The 24,489-nt window shown below is 46.2% G+C and overlaps 1 protein-coding gene across 3 annotated transcripts in view; it reads right to left on the bottom strand.

The window, feature by feature from the left end:
- arhgef4 (Rho guanine nucleotide exchange factor (GEF) 4) overlaps positions 1-24,489 on the bottom strand; it is an 87,897-nt gene that overhangs the window by 60,087 nt on the left and 3,321 nt on the right. For 2 of the 3 annotated variants that reach the window (XM_079754809.1, XM_079754810.1), the window contains exon 2: positions 23,836-23,865. In XM_079754809.1, coding sequence (XP_079610935.1) covers positions 23,836-23,865 — 30 coding nt within the window. Of the gene's footprint in view, positions 1-1,243; positions 1,357-23,835; positions 23,866-24,489 lie in introns of those variants that run through there. The other variant, XM_079754811.1, reaches the window with a different exon arrangement.

Raw genomic sequence — 24,489 nt, 5'->3', positions numbered from 1 at the left:
TGCAAAACAAATGTTTGCATATGGTTAGCGGGAGCTGTTGTTTCCTTCTGTTTAACTGCACCTGAATCCGCTCAGAGTCACAGGTAGGACACAGTTTGGTGTGAATCCAGGATATATATCCACGTATATTGCATAGATTACGGCAGTGACAGCCCCATCAGAGCACACACACACACACACACACACACACAAAGTCACATTTTGGCTTGGCCACTCACTCGCTCACACATGTGCAATTACACAGACACACACACACAGACACAAACAATGAAAAACGGATGAAACTGGCAATCACAGCCGGTTCTCAATCTGTAAGGTCAGCACTGTACAATACAAGCACAGATCCTATCAGCATCTCCTTATGCTCGCTCTCTCACAGTCTGTTACTCTCTCCATCTCTCTATCTTTCTATCTCTCTCTCTCGTTCTCTCTCTTTCACTCTAAACCAATGCTTTCTTTCACTCAAAAGTTTCTGCACAAGATGGCTGTAAACAAACGTGGCACATTGTTGGCTCTACATAATGACACAGCTGATTAGGCCACTGATGTCTGTAGTACTACCAAGTTACTGGAGTGTGTAGTACTACCAAGTTACTGGAGTGTGCAGTACTACCAAGTTATTGCAGTACTACCAAGTTACTTTTGTGTGTAGTACTATCAAGTTACTGTAGTTTGTAGTAATGCCAAGTTACTAAAGTGTGTGTAGTACTACCAAGTTACAGTAGTACTACCAAGATTACTTACTGTAGACTGAAATACTACAATGTTACTGTAGTGTCTGTAGTACTACCAAGTCAATGTTGTGTGTAGTACTATCAAGTTATTATAGTTTGTGTAGTACTACCAAGTTACTGTAGTACTACCAAGATACAGTAGTGTGTAGTACTACCAAGTTACTGTAATGTTTAGTTTAACCAAGTAGGTGTAGTCTGTACTATAAAGCTTCTGTTGTGTCTGTAATGACACAGGCCATTGGATTAAGTCACAAGTTATAGCAGCACGCTAACATCTAATGGTGTCTACTATCACAGTGAAAATGTAAATCATTGACAAACAACATGTCTCCTGCGCTGGTCGTCCGATTTACATGTACTCACACGTACGAGAACAAACCTACCCCGTACACACAGCACTGTAAGCATAGTTTACGTTATCACTCGTAAAGCCAATACAAACAACAGCTTTACTATCGCACAATCAATAGACTCAAGCACACACACAGACACACGCACACGTGCCATACCTGTCCAACCACAGAGCCGAGATCCTGCCAACTTCCTGGTAAGATGGTTGAATCCCTTCTTCTTTGATCAGCTTGCTTTCTGTTCTTTCCTCTCCTCTCTCTCTGGCCCTCAGTCTCCCTCTCTCTCCCTCTCTCTCTCTCTCTCTCTCTCCCACTCCCTCTCTCTCTCCCTCTCTCTCTCTCTCTCTCTCTCTCTCCCACTCCCTCTCGCTCAGCCTCCCTGTCCCTTTTTCTTTCTGGTGACAGTACGGGCATTGGCTTGCGGTCCAAATGGCTCATTGTGCCTACGGCTTGTCATCATGGGGAGTGTGAAGGAGAAGGAGGAGGTGGAGGAGGTGGGGGGGGGGGGGGGTGAGAAGGAGGAGAGGAGGGGAGGAGGGGAGGAGGGTGGTGGTGAGGGGGGGTGCTGTGTGAGTTTACGTAGGCACACCTCCCACAGGCTCCATCGGAAGGAACAGTAAGTGGGTGTCCAGCTCTCTGTTCCATAAGGAGTCAGCTCAGAAATGGCCAGGGACTTCTCTGCTAGGGGGGCACCGAGGGGGCCGCCAGCCATTGTACCCAAGGGAACCCTGTATGCCCCCCCCCCCACACACACCTCCCCTAAAGAAAACAACCTTGCATGCACATGAAAGTACGCACATGCTTTTGTGTTTACGTACTTGCAAATGCACAAGCACACACATATGTGTGAGTGAGAACAAAAGACCCAGTCTCCTTCCTTCTCTCTCTCTCTCTCTCTCTCTCTCTCTCTCTCTCTCTCTCTCTCTCTCTCTCTCTCTCTCTCTCTCTCTCTCTCTCTCTCTCTCTCTCTCTCTCTCTCTCTCTCTCTCTCTCTCTCTCCTCCCACGGACACATTGACTGTGCAGTTTTGTTGGCTCCTGTCTGGGCAGTGCTGTTGCCGTCCCTACCGGAGATGACATCCCTCCCCCCAATCCAACCTCCCTTGATCACACACACACACACACACAAACACACACACATGAAATCTCAAACAGAAATCTCAATAATACTTCAGTATAGGATCAATGCAGGTTCAATTAATATAGCAGTCTATGATTATATTGAATTAGATATCAAATGATATATGATTATTATATAAATACATTGATGAATTAGTATACTCTATATGATTTAATATCAAGAAGGAGGAGCCAATTGACATTTCAATTCATAACTTAAAACAAAAACATAACACGATATAGAAAAATTCTTAAAAAGATTGATGAGTCTCATTTACACATAAAGGCAAAAACCCGCAGAGTCTATCCACATCCATAGTCCATAGTATTCTGAGCACATTTGGCTTTTGTTCGGGCAAGAATCTGTTAATACAGACGGGCAAGAATCTGTTAATACAGTTACTGTGATCACAACCACAGTAAGATAACAGCATGAATAGTCAATACTTATACTCATAATTCAAATCGTAGCCACGACATCAAATCAAAAAGAGAATATGCAATAAATATGAGTGATTACAATGTAGATGACCAGTTGAGGGATTACAATGTGTGTAGCCTGGGCGACACTGATTTAATATCTAAGACTACTACACGTACAAAGATATCCTGCATGCAGCAGAAGAGGACTCCATACAAACATTCACACACATATGCAAACACAAACACACACACACACACAACCCTCACCTCTAGCAGTAGCTGACACTTGGCTTAGCGGGCGAAGAGGGTTAACGTGGGCTGCTCTTCTTTATCTCTTTCTTTTTTTCTCACTTCCTCTCTCCGTCTCTCTCTCTCTCGCTCACTGTCTCTGTCTCTGTCTCTCTCTCTCTCTCCCTCTCCCTCTCCCTCTCCCTCTCTCTCTCTCTCTCTCTCTCCCTCTCTCTCTCTCTCTCTCTTTCTCTCTCTCTCTCTCTCTCAAAGGCCATCCCTTATTTGATTCTGAACCCAATGAGACGAAAGGAAAGAGATTGTGTGGTGGGGGTGATGGTGGTGGTAGAGTGTATGTGTTTGCGCATGTGTGTTCATGTGTGTAAGTGCATGCATGCATGCATGTACGTGTGTCTGTGTGTGTGTGTGTGTGTGTGTGTGTGTGTGTGTTATGATTTTGAGAATTTGATCCCCCTGGGCGGGAAGCGCTGTGAGTAAGTGGTCCTTTCTACACACTTCAAGGGTAGGGGGATACGGACCCTGCGTGTGTGTGTCTGTCCGTCCATCAAGACCAGTGGCACAATCTGGCTCGCCAGAGCTCAAAGGTCAACTGTGGACCCTCCCCAACCCAGCCCCATCCACCAAGGTACCGCTCAGTCTTTAACCCCCATCTGTTCTGATTGGTCGGACCGGGGGGTCCAGTGGCGGTGATCTTTTGATTCATCTTTGTTTTTTTATTTACTGGGCTGATCCCACACAGGAAGCGTCTGGAGCAGAGGGGACAGCTAGGGTTACAGTAGCCCACTCCCCTTTGCTTTACACTCTATTATTCATGAGGCCGCGCTCACACACACACACATATGTCCGCAGCAGGCCTGGCCTTTCTGGGGGCCTGTGGTGCTGGTGGGCCCTCGGCAAGGGGGGATGACACACGCACACACACACACACACACACACACACACACACACACACACACACACACACACACACACACAAACACAAACATGTGTATGCAAATACACAAACACATACAGACCCCCACACACATTCACGCACAAACACAATTTGTTCACAATCTGAAAACAAAAAATGCACACAAACATTTTTGCTATTTTCTACCCCAAATGGATTGTTTAATCCATCTCAAGTTTTTTCCCCATCATGCATTTTTTTTCCAGAGATTACATTTTTCTAAATAATATAACTGGATAATCAAAAAAGTTATATAAACCTCTGCAGGATCCAACAAAAACTTTATTGCTGCCTTTCAAAATGACTGCACTAGATCGAGTCTTGTAGTAATTTAATTCATATTCGGAAAGTCCCTTCTTACCAAGCATCAGCGATGCTGAAATGAAATATGGAAAGGCCTGTTAGGACACAGGTGAATCGTTAAACACACAATAAAAAAGGGGTCATGTAAAATACACTGAACCAAACTGTCTTTCAACTCCACACAAAGAAGAATTGATTTGAAGAATTAGTTTCAACCGCCACTGACGTCAGTTATACTCCTGCTATAACTTTGATCTCCAACACACCTGCTGATCTGATGCCTGCCGGACAAACAGGAAACAGTGGAAACAATAGCGACACAAACCCAGTCATTCTCTGCCTAATCATGTTCCAGCTTTAATTGGAATGGTTGCTTGGGACTGGGCAATGAACAAGGCTTTGTCCTGCGATGTCTCTTCCCTAACATTGACTGGTGTGGCTTGGCAATGGCTACTTGGATAGCAAAAGATATTCTTGTTCGTTTTTGTGACAAAGAGCATCCACACACACACACGTACACACACCGTGTGTGTGTGCTATTGGGCTATTGTGTGCTACATGGGCTTTTGTCCATGCATGCTGCCCAAGTCATGCTCTGGATTGATTAAAGGAATGGATAAGAGTATTTAACCCATATCCTGTGGTCATGTCAGCGTCGCATCACGACAATAAGAGGAATTCTCCAGAGATGACACATGGCACATTCAAATTAGACCTCTGAGGTTATGGGCAAGGAAAGTATGGACTCATGGAACATTTCAACTGCATCCAATTTCTCTGTGCAATGACAAACTCTGGCTCCGTTTACAGGAAGTATAGGGGGCTAAATGGAAGTGGACTGTTGCTGTAATTATTGCCAAGCAATCCGCTTCTTTATAATGGAAAAGCAACAGTTGGCTCGGGGTCTCAACTTTTCCCGACAGCGAGAGACAATGAGGGTCTTTCTTGACGTCTCTGGGGGCGAGCGTGATGTCAGTCAACGTGACAATGTAAAGCAGCAGATTTCTTGAAAAGGTCAACATTTGCCGCTGTATCTGCCCGAGTTCATTTTCCCTGTGCAAACTGTCCATAGAGCTCCCCGCTCGCAAACAATGACGTCCATTCACTCGTTCGCCGGTTACAATGCTGAAGGGGCAAATTCATTAAAATTGTCCTCGGGGGAACTGGGCAATAATACAAAAAACAATAGCATGAAAGTACCCTGTCAAATGCAAGGATCATTTTGCCAATAACAAATGTTGAGGAAGTCACTCAGAACATCATTACTGTATGAAAGGGCTGGTTCAGACTCCCTTTATCGTTCACAGTGCCGTTTGAGATCCCAGGGTTGAATTTCTGGGCTCTTTGTGTACCATACAATCGTTTGCCCAGTTCGACGGCAACATTGGAGAACCAAATAGCAAACCACCGCGGCAGCAACTACCGCTCAGCTGGGGCTCAACCACCACATATCTCTGCTAATTTCCCATGGTGGGGCAACTCCCATCGCTCCTCTCCCAGGGGGTGGCAAGACAAAAGAAGGAGATAACCAGATCTGCAAGAGACATAACTACTTAATCGTTTTCAAAATAAACAATTCGTCCCAAAATATACAAAGTGACGAATCAAGAATTCCCCAGAATTTCCCTTGCCTAAGCCAGTAACCTGCATGTGAAGGTCATGCTTCAAGTACCGATATCTGTGGTTGTGCCAACTAGCTAGACTCCAGGTAGTGACCAATCAGGGGCAGGCTGGTGGTGCCACTGAGCCATGGTGTGCATCGTCCCCACGACAACAACCGGGCTAGTCTTCCCTCCGAGGGAGACTGTCATGGTAACCCAGCACAAAGAGGAGGGAAGTGTGAAAGGAAGCCCCAGAGATATGGTGCTGGAATACTAATGGCCACAACTTTATGTGGGAAAAAGACAAATCTGTGCGTTTGATTCCCCACAGGATTGTATTATCTTGGCCGGCATTTCCTGTTGGCCGTGACTCTTCACACACCAGAGGCGCACGATAGTCTTAGTATTGCAAAACACTCTTAACATCTTTTTTTGTTTACTTGTCCAAGTCGAAAGCAAAGAGCAGTTTTATAGGGACAGATTGGTACAATCAACCATGAGAAATAAAAGATTACCCACATACTGGCAATAGCTCTTAAATATTCTTAGTTATTGGAACTGGAAATCTCTTTTTCCCACCCTGCTCCATTGACCATAGGACACCTCTACTCCACAGCTTGTCAGCTGTAAAGCTTCCAAAACAAATGTGGTCTTTTTGATGTATGCTGTGATGTTTTGCTGCATGTGAGCAAAAAACATTTAGTAGGCAGAAAATGGTCTGGTTGGTACCTGAGTTTCTAATCCAAACCACTTGGCTGTATGTGAGATCAAAATGGTTTGGAGAAACAGTTGCTTTGGAACATACTGAATGATATTCAGACGGTGCAATATACTGAATGCATTCACACAGGAATATCTGACGAAATAAAATCTATGCAACAATAAATGTTGGCCGTTAACCGAGAGCAACATTCTTGCTTAAATAATTCCTCTGAACCAAATCCAGAAACAAAGATGTCTATCTTACTGATCTGAGGCCAGGGAAACAAGCGTGGTCATCCATCAAGTACAACAGGTGATAAAAACCAACCAGGGGTCTAACAGCCCAATCGTCTATCCGACCAGAAACATTAAGGCTCTGCCAGCACCCATCAGACGTTCTGGAGCCCACATAGATGTTTTAATGAATCCCTCCCTGCTGAACAATAGGCCCCGTGTGAACCCCAGGGGCCACCGACGGTCCCAGTACCATCGGCCCCACCACCAGGGCCACGCAGGAACGATTTAATTACTCCACGGTGTGAGCAGCCATATCGTTGCGACTCAATTATTTGGCATGGCAGCCCGACTGACAGCCCGCCTGCATGGGTCTGAGCGAGCCCTGCTCCCCTGACCTCTCTCTCACCGCCCAGTCATATTTAATAATCCACCCGTAAGACACAAAGTGTGCGAGAAAGTGACCAAAGAAATGTATGAAGAGGCAGCATGGGTTTCTCCTCGCTGTGGCAACAGATTCACTGTGGTGACACACGCCAGTAGGGCAGAGAGATCTGCTCACACTTAAGGCTTACGTTTAAGACCTGACAATCTTGGGGAGTTTTATTTATATGAAGGTTTATTTGAATATTTTAATCCAATATACAGTATACCATTTAATGCATGTACTGAACTCGTTGAGGTAGTTTGTCTGTCAGAATCTCTTTCGAGTAATTTGGCAACCAAGCCAGTGTGGATTTAAGGCAATCTGTCAAGGCATTCTCTTCCTTTGATCCTCTGTGTGAAAGGGAGGCCAGAGAGCAGTGTTAGATTACTTAAGGCACCAGTGTGGGGCTGCAGCTACTATACAGACTGTACTGGAAATTGATCTGAATTGAAGAGCAGCTCTGTTTATGATGTGTAGTTAATAAAGTTTTTAAATCATTTTCAATGAGTGGGTCGAGAGAATGGTGAAAGACCTCTGGGCCGCTACAAAAATTTCACAGATTCACATACTTTTTCCATTAATTCATATGCTGTCCATTAGCCCGCTCTGTGTCCGAGTAAGGGCCTGATCAATAGACACAGCTTTCATCCTTCTGCAGCAGACAACACAGGCTTCCAGTATGCCCTTCTAATCAAAGACAGGTGTTGTTAGAGTTCTTAATGTAAGGATCTTAAAGTACCTTAAGCTGATGCCGCACAAGCCTAAAGATTGTAACCATTGAACACCGTTTACCAAACAATTCTGAACTGAATCTGAAAAATCATATTTATTAATGTATATTGTCATTTTATATTTGTGTTTTGTGCTAGTATGTTACCAACAAATAAATCCATCCATCAATCTAGCATGGACGGATCAATGGAAAAAATCTCTCTAAAATCCTTGTGCATTTTAAAGGGAGTGCGTGTCACCAGAAGCATCCGCCAGACGAGGTATTTGGTAATAGCGGGAACTAGTTCAACCCCACCCTTAAAATAAAACGTCTCAGATTGTAGCGTGCCCGAGGAGCGAGGAATTTAAGCTAACCAAATGCAAGCTGCGAAGTGACCGACCCAGCAGAACCGCGGTTAAGCCGGGCAAACCACAAGGTGTGTAAGGGTGTGTGCGCACTATCGTTAAGCGCTGTTATCTTTAATAAATACCAAGGAATGGCGGTTAACACAAGAAAAACTAACTATGGGCAAGGTCAGCGCCGTGGCGCCAGCTCAAAATAAATAGCATTTTTAACATAATTTCCACTTTCAAAAAAGGACGAACAAATGAACTAAAAAAAGGATCCAACCTCCCTTCAAATTGGAAAATAATACTTTATTAGAATATTAGAATATAATAGAATATAGAAAATAAAAATGGAGACTGTCTAACAGTGGGTTTCTGCCCAGAGGTGAGAGATACGCACACAAACGCACACATACATAAATACACACACACACACACACACACACACAAACAAACAACCCCCCCCCCCAGAAAGCAAACGCACCACTATAGTCGGGCTCCCTGTGGACTCGGCTGAGGGGTGGAGAACACATGCTGAATTCCAGCGCTTGGCTCAGCTCCGCTCAGCCCACATACCTCGGCCCTGAATCATGTTCAACACGCTCACCATCAGACCCAGATCTCTCCCGCAAACCCCAGTGCTGAAGATTTAGCCCCGTGGTCGGTGCATGCCACACGCTGTAAATCAGCTCTCATTATTCCGAGGCATTCCATGCTGGCTTAATATGGGATGTGCCATGATCCATCTATCGGTGTGTTCATCCATCCATCTATCCATCCATCCAATAACCCGCCACCCTCCCACCTATCAGGTGAGGGGACTATACTGCCGCTGACGTGGATGATGTTCCTCTAAATCTCTCCAATAGCCCTCAGGTTGAGCAGGATGTGAAAGCTTCCCTAGACTAATCATGCACGCCCATTGTCTGGTTGAAGACAATTGGTTAATGCTTCCAGTGTGTCCTCCCATGACCATGCTCCGCTAAATCTAATCATTTGCGCTCAAGAAGAGTCTTAAAATAAATACTTATTCCTCACTGCTGAACTAGCGTCCTGTGCTCCTCCACACTACAACAGCAACTCTTCAAACTGCTTCGGTCGTTCAGTGACTGCAGAATTAATGAGATTCAACCCCATGGGCCTCATGGTCAGAGGCAGCCAGTCTTGTCAGTATTTTAAAAGCATCCAAGCGTTGCCCCACTTGGCTCCAACAAAGAGACACCCTCTGGTGACAAGAGGGGCAAGCAAAGAAAGGATATCTCTATTCACATCTTCACCGCAAACAAATTAATAGAGCATCCCGCGGAACAAGCTCAAACTTGTCAAAGCCCGGGTGTGATCGCCCCCTTCACCAACAGCTGGGAAATCCCACGCCAGAACTCGGAGCAAGTGTACCACCTACAAAGTGCATAATAGAAAGGACAGGCCATTCGGTGAGACAAGGAGAACAGTGAGTGCTCCAAAGTTTGAAGTTAAGGGAAAAAGTCCAACTCTGGTTCAGTCAGCTTGTAAGTAAAAAAACAGGTTGACATTAAAGAGAAAAGGGGATTAGATGACCACAGGGGGAGATAAGAGAGGAAGAGTATATGGGGAAAGAAGGAAAGCATTTTCCTTCTTTAAACAAACTGAGGTCTCTTACCTTGAAGATAGTATGGAGCCAATACAAAACACTAAGCATGTCTTGAAAATTTGGTGGGAGACGGCCAAGGAAGCGGAGCGAGCAAGACCCCTTCCTCCTCGCCCCCCCCCCCCCTGCTGTTGTGGTTTGTTTTGGCCCGGCGCTACAACTTCTAGGACTCTAGCGGTGTGCAGCTGCTAACGCTAGCCACTCTCCCTGTCGACTCTCGATCCAACCTGTTGCTATTTTAGACTGACTTAGCGTTGAGCGCAGGAACACAGAGGACGAGGCAAGTGGGGGGTTTCGTAGGAATAGATAGGGGGGGGGTCCGGTGCTGCCAAAAGCTAATGCCGGAGAGTTGCGCAACCTCGAGAGGCGAGCAGTGGGGCTGGTTCTGAGGGTTATGGATGCTCGATTCACAAAGGGAACATATTTTCACTTGACTGCCATTGCAAGCCGCTTCAATTTTGTAAAAAAAAAAAAGAATAATACTTTGTCACATGATTGCTAAATGATCAGAATTCATTCATCAAATATTTTCAAAGATTCAAGAAGAAAGTGAATATTATCGAGTCAACATGATGTGTATCCAAAATGTGTGTTTGTATGTATGTGTGTGTGTGTGTGCGTATGTGTGTGTCTGTGTGTGTGTGCGTATGTGTGTATGTGTGTGTGTGTCTGTGTGTGTGTGTGTGTCTATGTGTTATTGTTTCTGTGTCGGTGTGTGTCTGTGTGTGTGTGTGTGTGTATGTGTGTGTGTCTGTGTGTGTGTGTCTGTGTGTGTGTGTGTGTCTGTGTGTGTGTGTGTGTGTATGTGTGTGTGTGTGTCTGTGTGTGTGTCTGTGTGTGTGTGTCTGTGTGTGTGTGTGTCTGTCTATGCATGTGTGTTTCTGTGTCGGTGTGTGTCTGTGTCCTTGTGTGTCAGTTTTCTGTCCTGCTGGGAAGCCACAGTCACTGCAGTCATGGACGGCGTCGGCGGCGTCCTCATGAATGGCCAGAGATCTGCCAACACGACCCCAGCTGGGCTCACCAGCGTTTCACGGCAGCAAAGATACACAAGCCATCAACATGTCATCGGCTGGAGAGGATGGTAACCAAAGAGTGCAAATGATGAACCCCAAAATAAATCTTGGAGGTTATTTGTGTGTGTGTGTGTGTGTGTATATGTGTGTGTGCGCGCGCGTGCGTGCGTGCGTGCGTGCGTGCGTGCGTGCGTGCGTGCGTGCGTGCGTGTGTGTGTGTGTGTCTGTGCGTGTGTGTGTGTGTGCAGTGCTGTCTGGGTATAGGGCAACTGACAGAATACTTTCTGAATATCTTGGACAAACGCCATGAAGCTGCATGTTTGCATCAGGATGTATCAAGCTAACAACGCATTACAGAGAGCGATAGAGGGGGAGGGGAACAGTGAGCGCCCCCTGCTGTCTAGAGCACAGCATTTTGCACACTCCTCTAAATGAGGGATGCAGACAGAGCTGGTTCAGTCTGATGATCAGTGCTATCGTTGCTATCATGGATTTCATTAAGTACAGAGAAGAATGCATAATTAGCTAACATGATAATAAAGTAATGCATAAATACTTAACATGTTAATAAATTATTACATAATTACCTAACATGATGATAACTTCATACACATTTACCTCACATTGGAATAACTTAAAGTCACAATGTGTAACATTTCAACTAGCTCGTGGCTTAAAATGACCTGGCATAATAGTAGTCAATGCTGATCGATAGGTGTTTAAATAATGTTATTGATAAATTCACCTCCTGTAACTGCTATATTGTACAAATAATGAACGCTGGCCGGCCGTCATTCTCGATAATGCAAAACCCCTCCCACTTTCGCCAGCCAGCCAAGCTACGCTAGATCACATGACAGCCAGTCAGAGTCGACATAACACTGTTAAGCCATTCCTTTATTCTGAAAGTCTCCTGTCTACTCATTTGGAGGGGATCAATCTTAAACATTGCGACTTTATAAATGATTACATAATTTACAGGGGATAACTTCATACATAATTGCTTAATATGGTAGTAGTTTAATAAATTATGACTTGACATGGTTATAACTTAATACATAATTAACAGGGGATTCATTTCAGACATAATCCCTTAACATGGTAGTAACTTAATAAGTCATTACTTGACATCGTTATGAATTAATATATAATTAAAATGGGATGACTCTCGGAGGACGCATGTGTACTGTCGATTATATGACCTTCCAAATAAATGTAAGATATTCTGTGATTACTCGTAATTGCATTGCCATTACTTGCATCTGGCGAGCTTGCAACCATTTGCTTTCAAGTGGAAACACTAGTTTTCAAGATGTCTTCGGTGCATCTGTGTGTGTGTGTGTGTGTGTGTGTGTGAGAGTCCGTGCATGTGTGTGAGTGTGTGTGAGAGTCTGTGCGTGTGTGTGTGTTTGTGTGTGTTACTGTGTGTGAGTCCGACTCTGTGTGTGTGTGTGTGTGTGTGTGTGTGTGTGTGTGTGTGTGCTTGTGTGTGTGTGTGTTTCTGTGTCTGTGTGTGTGTGTGTGTCTGTGCCTCAACCCAGTGCTGCCACTGAGCATGAGCTATGGCTAAGGCTATTCTTGGGTCTCTTCCCAGAAGGCCTGAAATAAAAGGCTAGCAGGCTACTGTGTGCTGTGGTCCTGTCTGGATCCCAAGGCAGGGACCTGCATGGAACCATCTCCACATGGGGAATATTATACCAACGGGCCAGCGGCAAGAACGGGAATACCGGGTTGAGTGATCACAATGCCGCCGCCTGTTCCCTGCAAATAGCCCTGTGTACTCGCTGTACTCACAACCGTGCCCTTGGTTTACCTTGTCGTTTTGTACTTTTATTTTGAAACGTTGAAACAGAGGTTAGGGAGATACTGTAATTGGCAAGTATTCCCCCCCGTGCTGTTGCATTGGTTTTAATAGACATTTCTTCGATAGGCCAGAGGAGTCATATGGTCACTCTAAGACCCACTTGTTTCCAGAGCGTTTTGCCCACGACATTTACATTGTGTAGGGTTCCAACAAAGCTTGGTTTGTACGGGTCTACTTATTCCGCTGGTCTGATATTTGACAAGGGCATAGTTCAGTTTAATTAAATAAGACGGTAATTTAGAAAACTACAGAAAACAAGAGGAAAAGTAAATGCTACAACATACAGTGTAACTTATCGCGCCAAACTCACAATAACTACTTTTCCCATGGTACAGTTCTGTCTACCATAGCATTTAAAGCCTGGGTAAATGTAGACAGTTTAGTAGAGCCCTTCTATAAAAAAATGTTAATATTGTCAATTTAATGAAGTAAATTGGCGAGGGTACAGTGTTTTTTATCAGACTCATGATCCACATCTGTTCGGCTTTGTGATGCTTTTCCAACAGCCTTCTCATGTTGTAAAATTGCTCCATCAATCGTGCAAACGTAAATTATTGTGCTTTGTTTTGATTGGTCGAGAATCAAGTATACTCATGGGTAGTGTAGTAAATATCATGGAAACAAGTGAACAGAGTTAAGATATAAAGTACATATTCTCTGCAACTAAGGGAAAACTTTTACATGTATTAGTGGTAACAGTAAAACAATGAAATTGGACGTAATAAGTGACAAAAGGTTTTTAAATGGCATTTAAAATGTGGGGAATCTAGGTTGAACCTCAATAACCAATAAAGCTCTACTCTGAACAAAATAATGTCCCAGGTCATTGATATTCGTTATTAAGGTCGTATTCTTGGCATACACAGCACTTCAAAATAAAAGTCCTTAGCAAAAAGCACAGATCGAGTGGGACGTCTCCATATGCAAGGGGCCTAAGCGCTCCCATTCAGTCATGTTTCTGTGACTCACAGGAGCACCTATTCATTTCAATCAAAGGCTTAGGAGGAAAAAAAGGCTTACAGCCTGGCCTTGGTCACAAGAGAGATCCCTGCCTTGTGCCAAAGACTGCAAACTGATTAGGACACTATTGTGAGGCAAACAGCCTGCCCTGCACCGGCTTGTCCTGACAATATATTCCTGTTGTCAGCGCGCTGGGCTTTGTCTTTGTCTGTGGGAAAGAAACGTGAAAGGGCGGAAGAGGTGTTCTCCTACCGTGGAGGAATGTGGACCAGCTACCTGGAGAAATGGATCGTGACGTGTCTGATAGCATGAATGGATCGTTGTGTTGAGTCTGCACTTTGAAATGCCCTTTCCCAACACAGTGGATCAAACGATTGAATGAATGAATGAAGGTGTGATTTGACCAATGGGGGATGTTAAAAAAAAACCCACCGGGGGTAGGATGAGGATGGGGGCCCACCGGTGAAGTCCCATGTGTAACCGGGTCCGGCCGAGGGGTCAAAGGTCACAGCCCCAGCACAAAGCTTGACATACGGCAAACATGTGACCTCCCTGCTGTGGCTCGGGCCGCAGCGTACAGCCCTCCAAAGAAGCCCGTGGAACCGGCATTGTGATCCAACCTTTCACGACCAGCCCTCATGGCTGACTGCTAGTGCCGGCTGCCGTGCAAGAGGGTGAACCCCTGTGTGTTTCTGACAACACGTGCCCATTGAGAATGCTACCCGTCGTTCCTTGTTTACCACACTACAAAGCCCATGGTCGTCCCCTTTTTATGGACTAGTTGCTAGACGCTCATTCATAAACGATGACAATAGATGTACCCAGAGCTATGTTTCTTGCATGCAAGGCAGCATGGTCGTTTAGTCATAATATAACTTATGATCATTTTTCAAATGATTCCCATGGCAGCAATGCATCATAAAAAGACACAAAAACAATATAAACAATTCAAAAGGAGCGAATGTAATGGAATTGGCTTCAGCTATTTTTGTGACCTGCTTTGTCATAGTCTAAATTATAACAAATAGGGTTAGACGTGACAAAATGAGTTCTCACTCGTTACCTCACTCCCTCCCTCAGTCTCCAGGCTGGAGAGATGCTGAATGCTCATATATTTCCTGCGTTACCCACAACTACGGGGAGAAATCATCGTGCATCCACCGCCTCATTTGCATGACAAGTGCTGGACCGGGGGCCCCCAAGGGGCCAACCCTATGGGACCTCAAAGAGGATGGGCCCTTATGTAAGGACCACCCCACCATCACCACTGCACCCGCCCTCTCCATCCTTTCTGGAGCCTTCCTCCCACCCCCGTCATCCCCCTTCCCGCTCTCCCTCTGCCCGAGCGGCCACTTAAAACCACGTACTTTGTTTGTGTCGCTTGAATAACTAATCGAAGGACATGCAAATCCGGAGCTGGCCCAAAGCCCTCTGTGTGTTTGATAAGATTTGTGGGGAGGGGGTGCTGGCATCTGGGCGGGCCTGCCTTGGTCCCCATTCACATGCTTCCCTTATTTACGCACAACGGCCCACTGTGAGCACTGGGGATCCAGGATCAGCCAGTTGAACAATTTAGCAAATATGCAGGAGAAGAGACAATTAGTGGGGGACACACAAACACTGTTGTGCTGCTTTAGGGAGCGGGCTGAAGTCCGTGTGGTCCCGGCTGTCCTAATGAGCCCTGACAGGTTGGACATTATCTACCAGCCTGTGTTTCAGTTCTTCCCCTCTTCCACTTGCTCTCTCTCTCTCTCTCTCTCTAACCCCCCCTCGCTCCGTCCCTCGCCCTCCTATGAGCCCATGTTTGTAGTCAGCAAAGCAGAGCTCATTACAACACGTCGTCATGCGCCACCAAAACAAGGCTAAACGAGCGTTCTCCTCCTCTCTGTGTAAACCCAGCGGACGCTGACGTCCAGAGGAAGAGAAAAAGGCTTCTTACTCACTCGACGTAACACAAACAAAAGAACAACGTTGATTATCTTCTGCTTCCCCATCCATCCCATTCACACATACGTGAAAAACTCTCACACACACACACAGACACACACACACACACACACACACACACACACACACACATACATGTACACACACACACAGTTGTGTTCAGCCCATGAAGGCCAGAGAGACTTAATGAGCGGGGAGAGAAAACCGCAGGCCCCAGAAATATACAAAAGTGAGCCGGCCAACCAGTCACTCCTTGTCCTCCATCTTTTCTCCCTAGGCCTGTGATCTTTTGTCTGGCGTCCTTTCCATGGCTCTTCCGCTGCCATCCCGGCCTGACCGCAACTGTCTTTCTGTCTGGTTTGTTTTACTGCGGGGGAATTTGGGTTAAACAACAATCGAAAGGGACATTCCAGTTAGTTAGGGACGGCAGTAGCTCAGGAAGTAGAGCGGGTTGACTTGCTAGTTTGATTCCTGTCTTCTCTGTGTCGAGTGTCGAGGTGTCCCTTAGCAAGACACAAACATCTAAAGTCTGATGCGGAGTAAAGCTCAAATCTGTGTGAACAGGGTGTTTCATTGTCTTGCGCTTCAAATTTGTTTCGAACAATCAGGTTCCTGGGGATGGAGATCTGAAGGCACGTGTCTGTCTCGAATGGAAACAACCTGACTGGTGGAACCACAACAAACATTATATGGCACCCACTGGTTGGAAGGGACTAAACAACCCAAAGGTAAAGGTAAAGAAAAATAATAAGATTATTCAAATTAAAATCCTTCAACTTTTCCAAAAACAAGATCAACGATCTGTCCAAAAGGTAAAGAAAAAAAATAAGATTATTAAAATTAAAATCCTTCAACCTTTCCAAAAACAAGGTCAACGAATAACTACCAGGCGAGAACTCGGACGTGAAATCGCACTACACGCTCGCTTTAGAAGAGCTAAGAGGACCTTTTGGCATAAGCCATTGCAAAACTCTTCTTAATCGCTATCACCATAGTGCCGCAGCAGCTCATCATATCTGAGGTCTTATTAAAAACATGTCACCTAAAATAAACGCTTCCCATAGCTGTTGGAATCCCAAGGTTAAACGCCCTGTCCGTACACTCATTTTGGACCTTGTAAGTGCAGAGCTCAACAAGATATATAAAACGGGTCTAGTCGTTTATAGTTATAATCATGCAGAAATGGTACATATTATACCTTTCAACTATAATAGAAAACATGGGATTTCCAAAACAAGAAAAACGTGTCCTTTAATACAATGTTGATTCCGGGGGAAGTTTGGAGAACTGAGAAGCAGTGGCACATCAAAGGCCACTATGCCCTACCTGTTCTTACAGTAGGATGCGTTACTGATGCCAGGTCCTTCACACCTGCACACTACGTAGGCGCAGTTATATCCGCAGTGACATGAAGGAATGTATTGTTATGTCAGAACATACGTGGACGACAACATGTGTTTATGCTATTATACCTCAGGTGCTCTTGCACCTGAGGTAATCTGAAGCTTGGCCAACTAGGCCCCACGGAAAAACACTTACTGAGCCAGCCAGTCACACGGCAGGGTGGCCTCTGCGTCCAACACTGAAAAGGGACACCTGTAGCAGTCAAAATTAATCACAGAAAGTGTGTGTGTGTGTTTGGGTGTGCATCCAGCCGTCCACCCAAAATATGTGTGAGCCTTGTGAGAAGCAATGCAGTATCCAAAAAGCGAGACCAAAAACAAAAAAAACAGTCCCATCTTGGGGATCCAGCTCCGGTCAGAGCAGTGTGGTCCCCCTCGTCTGGTCGGCCCTTTCGGCTGAAGGAACGAGGTCTCTCATCCGGGCTGGATCCAGGGGGGAGCTGCTCCAGAATTAGTGGTAAGGAAACGACGGAAGGGAACCGGAGGAGCCCAGATGGTGTTTATCTTAGAAAACCGACCCAGGAACCAGAGTTCTGGTCTGGATGACTGGAAAAGGCAGAGTGCATGACATACAAACCTGCATGTGCGCACACAAACTGGTTGGGGAGCCATCGCCTAATGACTACCTGCCACAATAACAAACTCTCACCAGTCCTACACACAGCCCGTGGGCCGACCATCGTCGGCTGGCGACCTGTCTGCCTACCCAGCCATCCTGTCCCTGCCCTACCTGTCAATCCCAGATTATAAGTGTCTTCAGTAAATCCCATATTTATTTACATTCTGTGTCCTTGTTCTCTTTGTGTGTGAACTGCACGAGCTGGCATGAAATGGTGTAACCACGACCCTCACTGGCCCTGGTGTAACCAGATGAATAATGATTTATAACATTGATCACGGGGTGATTAGGGTTGGCGTTGGGATAGACACAGCTGGATGCACTGATCAGTCCCTGCATTGGCCCTTCACCCAACAATAGCCCTCCCAGTTTCAATGGCTTCATGATCGTTTTCATGACTCTGTACATTTCCAAGAGTAAAACGTGTTGTGGTTCATACAGGCCTCTCATCCCAGGATTCATCCCAGCCTGCGGATAAAGATAGAAGAGGGGGGCTGATCGTGTGTCAGCATCCCAGTTCATAAACAGATCCCATTTCCACGGTGGAGACAGGGCCTGGGGACACCCCAGCCTTTCCCCTACCAGTATGACTAACAGAGTAGTGCACACTACAAGCTCACTGCCTGACGCAACACTTCACCTGTGTCTCAATAACACGCCAAACGCTGACCACAATATGACACCTAGGATTTACAACCAAAGATTGTAAACTTAATTTGTGTAATCAGGTCCTCCCATCTGTCAACATAAGTAGAATAGTGACTTTGAAACACTAAAGAACCTAGGAGATATTCAATGTTGACCGTGCTTTGGTAAGGATTTTCAGATTTTTTGGGTGCTTGAAAACTTTTCAGTGCCACAAAACCAAATTCAAACCTGTATTCAAACGAAACCTTTTAACCAAATTAGACAATGTCCCAATAGTCTGAATGAATGTGTGTGTGTTAAGCAACACATGACTTGAGATCAGGCAGTGATGTGAACACACTCTGCATACCAAGCAGCCCGTAGGACCCTGAGCCTTGTGTGGTACCTACAGCGGCACTAATGGGGTCCATCTGGTCCACCGAGGGACGTGTTCCGGTCTAACAGCTAGCATAACAACGCTCGTCAGGTCGCAGCGTTAGCACCGGGAGGTACGGCTCCCAGAATGATCTCTGAACTGCATCGGCCCCGCAAAACATGACCTTTCTGGGTCAAATGTCAAGGTGTTGACCTCTTCCAACTATTTGGGGATGTTGCCAGTGTTCCAGAAGGAAAAATCAACACTTATTCAACACGGTGAATGAGTGATTTTGACCTCAATGCACAGCAGAAGCATCTGGATCTGATTGGCGGGTTTTCATTGGATGGCTTTAGCTTGGCCTGTCTCATCCGATAGTTGCTACTGGAGCCCTTTACTTTAAGAGCCAGGTGAGGAGATGATCATAATAAACTACATCTAGAGTGAGTGTTATAAATACACACAGTTTGACACACCCGGCAGGATAAATACACACACACACAGACTGTGCAAACCACTAACAGACAAATGTAAAGTGTTAGTTAATAGTCTTAGATGATAAGGAGGAGGACACATGGTCTCCTGACCTTCAACAGCAGCCATAATGTTACAGTGACACTAAGGGAGAGGCTGACAGACTGAGAGAGAGACACACACATAGAACAGAGACACATAGAACACAGAGAGAGAGAGAGAGAGAGAGAGAGAGAGAGACACACACACACATACAAAGAACAGAGAGAGAGAGACACACACATCCACACAGAACAGACACAGAGAGAGAAAGACACAAAACAGAGAGAGGGAGACATAGTGACACACATAAAACAGATAAAAAGATATTGAAAGCGAGAGACACAGAGAGGTAGAGAGAGAGAGAGAGAGAGAGAGAGAGAGAGAGAGAGAGAGAGAGAGAGAGAGAGAGAGAGATCTGGACAGCTAGACAACACTTTCTGGCAAAAAGGAGAAGCTTCAGTCTTCGACTCACCCACAGTCATGGGAGAGGAGCAGAGGAGCATGGGAAAAGGGGGACAGAGCTCCAACATGATGCTAACCCCCTGCCTCACACAGACACACACACACACACAATTCCCCTAGCCTGACAGGACGTGGAATGGGAGACAAATTCCTGACCCTCTTTCTCTCTTGTGTCAACTATGTGTTAAAAGTCTGGACGAGAGCCCATTAGTGCACACACACATGCCTGCGCATGCTGACTGCTTAATCAGGGTCCAGGCATGTGTGTGTGTGTGTATGTGAATGTATGAGTGTGAGTGTGAGTGTGTGTGTGTGTGTGTGTGTGTGTGGAGCAGTGGAGTGGAACCACCTTGCATCTTTGCACAAATGCAGTGAGTAAGAGCAAATATAACAGTGTGAGAAAGACTGCAAGGAATGGATCTGACAGCGTGTGCACCTCAAATATCAGCCATCCAGGCACCAAACCTCTCCCACTCGTCATAGTAAAGGACAAGTAGACCAACTTTATGTACTTAATCATATTCAAAAGACATATGTATATATGTCTTTCTGCTTTGACGAGTAAAAAAGGAACCGTGTACAACAGATTGAACCCAACACAGACACACAACCAAACACACAACACACACACACACACACGCACACACACACACACACACACACGCACACAGAGCCTTGCAGCCTTCCGGCCCAGGCCTCTCCTCCGGAACGGGGGGGGGGGGTAAAGACAACGCGCCACAAATCCGCTGCGGAAGAGCCCACACACACACCGCCGCCCCTGGCCGCTGACACCACCGGCCCCGTCCGGCGCTCAGCCCAACAGAAAGGAGCCCGCTCGCTTCTACTTCCTCCCAACTCGCCAACAAGTCCTTTAACTCACTCCTGCCTCACCTGGTAAATGGAGTGCATTTATTAAGCGCTATTATCCAAAGCGCCTTACAATATTGCCTGACATTCACCCATTCATGCGACCATTCGCACACCGACGGCGGAGTCAACCATGCGAGGCAGCAGCCAGCTCAGCGGGAGCAGTTAGGGTTAGGTGCCTTGCTCAGGGACACCTCGACACTCCCAGTTAGGAGGAGCTCGGGATCGAACTAGCCACCTTGCGGTTCCCAGCCAACCCGCTCCACCTCCTGATCTACTGCCGTGCCCCGCTCACCTGTGCCATGGCCCCCCGTGCAGAGCATTCTGGTGACGGGGTCCTGGGGAAGATGACTGCAAGCGGGCCGGCCTAGGGTTCTTTCTGTTCTTTCTCCCCCAAAAGTATCCTGACGCTCACCGACTTTCTCTCCGACTCTCTCTCTCTCTGACCGTTGCCTCCGTCTCTCATGGTAGCCTGGAGGCCCCCCCCCCCCCCCCCCCGCTGGACAAACCCACTAAAGAAAACAAATGAGCAAAGGGAATGAGAGCGTGTGAGGGTAAGAGAGAGAGAGTGTGTGTGGGGGGGGATGGGGGGGGGGGAGGAGAGAGGGAGAGGAAGACAGGGAGAGGGAGAGGGAGTGAGAGAGAGAGAGAGGGGGAGAGGGAAAGAGGAAGAGGGAAAGGGAGAGAGAGAGATAGAGAGAGAGGTGAGAAAGGGGTGTCCGGCCAACCTACATGAGAAATACTAGAGTTGAAGTCCACTGAACCTAAAACCTCTACAAACAATTAACTTTCTAATCCGAATGCATGCAATCGTCCGCAGTGAGGGTTTCTGCATATCTTGGCCCCACATGACTTCCCTGGACCACCAAAGTAATAACGCCTGTGCCGTTATTCTATCCTGAGCATACGGTCTGTTTCTCTGTGGAGCCAGCCCTATGCTCTCTAGTATGAAAATGTAACCTGACTTTGACTCCCATTGAGAACAAGTCACAGCATAGCACTGTCAATAGACACTCTGACGTGGACGGGACGCGGATGCACAGAACCGACCGGCAGACAAGGCCACACTCCACCAGCCCAACATAGTGCCAACAGGGGTATAGAAAACTCACTAAATAAATAAGATCTCGCTGCGCGATAGAAAACCTCCAGGCAGTCGATGCCAAGGTGTATCCTGGCAACCGCCGTCCGCCCCCCCCCCCCCCCCCCCCCCCCCCCCCCCCCTTTCTCATAGATGCCGTCCAACTCAGAGCCGAGTGACCCGGGGCCTCGCGGGCGGGGGCCCCGGCCGGGGCCAATCGGGCAGGGGCCCGGCCAGCTGGAAGACGTTGGTGGAGGAGCGGTGAGGAGGAGCTGGTGGAGGGTCACTAGAGGAGAGGGTCAGCTGCCAGCCCAGAGTCCTGGTTTGTTGTGACTACTTGTTATGTGGCCTGGCTTGTTTTAATTTTTTATTTTTAATGACAAGGACTTTTCCAGAAATTGGAAAAGATTCGCCGAAAGGATGATCCAACTATTTTAAAGTGCAGCTTTTTTTTTTCTAGGAGTTTTATAAAGCCTGTTTTATGAAAGCGTATGTATCAATCCAAAACGCAACCTGCCAAACAACCATCCCCGCATACTAATATAGTGTAGTTTGGTCATTCGGTCAGTCAGACAGGCAGATACAAGCTCCCCACTGCTTCTTCAGACAGCGCTTCCCTTTCTCTCATCACGGCTGTGCTCTGTGGTTTCTGAACTCCACAGGCTTCGAATGGATTCAATGTTTTGTCCCCCACTGTAAATTACAGAGTGTGCGAGGCACATTGGATTTCCCTCGGCGTGCGTGTGTGAGTGGGTGTGCGTGCGTGTTTGCGTGCCTGGATGCGTGTGTGTGCGCTCGGTGTTCCGATGGCACTAGGACAGTGGGGTTCACTCAGGGGTCACGGTGCTGGAAGCGATTTCGCACTGTGTCGGGGAGCTGCCTCCACAACAAAAAGGAATGGGTCTGGTGGTGGTGGTGGTGGTGGTGGTGGTGGTGGTGGTGGTGATGAAGGGGGGGGGGGGGGGGGTCTGCCAGACATGGGGTGCCTCTTGGACTAGTAGCAGGTTGTCTCAATAACAAATAATAGTTAGGCATTAACAGCCTAACTGTTATATATACACATATATATACACTATACTATCACATAAACACTTTGTTTACTCTTTTAGAGTGCAGCATGTCAGGGTGATGCCCGCCAAAGGGGGCACGGCGTGGAGTATTTTTTACAACCCCCAAAGCACCATGGGAGTTTTACTATTCTATGGCTACCTGGAGCCACATGACCCTCTGAAGCTTGAAGACGGAGCGCATAAGTGATGATCCGGAATACATTAAAGCGAGGGGGGAGGTTGAGCGCAACCCGCAATAAAGCCCTCGCTCCAATAAAGACTCCCCTAATCTTTTAACACCCACAGTGATAATCCCTTTAACATGTGCTGCCAATATGTGCAGTCTCATGCCTTGCGAAGATCGGTTACAGCCGTAGGTTCAAAGGGAAATAGCGGTGAAGTAACAATAAAAGTTAAGTTGTCTGAATATAATTAGCCCAATTAGTCTCATATGTGTTGAAATGTGTGAGAAAAGTGTTCTGAATCATTTGTATTGGCGTCTCTACCGATCGTGAGGAAGGACAACCAAGTGTTAACCTATTATTAGGCCATTCAACCACTTTCCTCATTCACTTTCCCTCGTAACCCCTAATTCTTCAAAGGAACCTAGTGCCGGTTCAAAGGATGGTGTTCCTTTCAATGCACTGTAAGTTATATTGTCCTATGATTGCTGTACATCTACTGAAAATGCATTTGCTATGTTTTTTTTATTTCTCTCATATATTTTGCATGGGCGTTTTTGTGCCTTTATGGATTGGATGGAGTATAGTGAAGAGAGACCGGACAGTCGGCTGTAGAATGGGGAATGAAGTGGGCGTCGAGACATGGTATGAACTGGTTAGTAAAGCTGTTGAGATGAACTTATTGCGCACACATTGTCGTCTTAAATTGTAACTCGTGTCCTTTTATCAAGAGTGGACATGTTTGGTAAAAGGTTAATGGAATCAAAGCTATTAAAATGTCCTAAGAAGTAGAGTGTCCTTAGAAGGATCCCATTTTACATCAGTTTTGGCTCAGCCTACTTAGGCAATGTTACTGTTTAGTCATAAAATAGATGCTTTTATCCAAAGTGAAGTACAATGAATAAAGAGAAAGGTTGAATGGGGGTATCCATCTAGAGTTACAGCTCAACCATAACAGTTCCCACTATTTCAATTCCAGGGAAATAAGCATAGGCTGAGCTTCAAGTGTTTTGTGATGACCTCAGTGTGTTCTGAGTGTTTTGAACTCACTATTTTACCATCTAATTTCTAATGTCTGCCCTCAGCTTACCTGTAAGGAGATAGAATGGCACCGGCGTTTCTGCAGAAGAAAGAGAAAGGCATAATCATTTTACAAGGAATAAACAATTTTATCCCATACATTGTAATCGGTGTAGAACATCACGATGACTCATGAGTGCGAGTACTTTTTGTACTTTTAGGACAGCCTATGGCAATAGCCGACAAAACCTTGAGGAAACAATGAAACAAGTTAATCTGGTTGCTCTAATCAACTCCAGGACAACATTTTCAAGAAGTCGTTTCATGCAGCCCTTGTTTAAAAAAACAACAACAAACAAACAACACTATAATCAGTTACTGCAGATACGCCATCCGACTCAGGTGAAAAGGACCTCTGTAGTGGGTGGATGGATGCTCAGAGGCAAACAGAAAGCGGAGCGCCAGATAACGGCCTCTGGGTGAGGGGTTGCACTGAAACAAAACATGCACTCTGATGAATGGTGTGTTAACCGAAATAGGGTAAATATCTGAGGTGGTCCAATACGTCCACTCTGATTCGTATTCTTGGTACTAACTAGACGCATACAGTTCAACGCGCACACACACACACACTCACACACACACACACACACACACACACACACACACACACACACACACACAAACACACACACACACACACACACACACATCCACACCAGCT

The sequence above is a fragment of the Pollachius pollachius genome (genome assembly GCF_949987615.1).
Source record: "Pollachius pollachius genome assembly, chromosome: 17".
In the NCBI taxonomy this organism is placed as follows: domain Eukaryota; kingdom Metazoa; phylum Chordata; class Actinopteri; order Gadiformes; family Gadidae; genus Pollachius; species Pollachius pollachius.
This window is presented reverse-complemented; position numbering and strand designations above follow the sequence as displayed.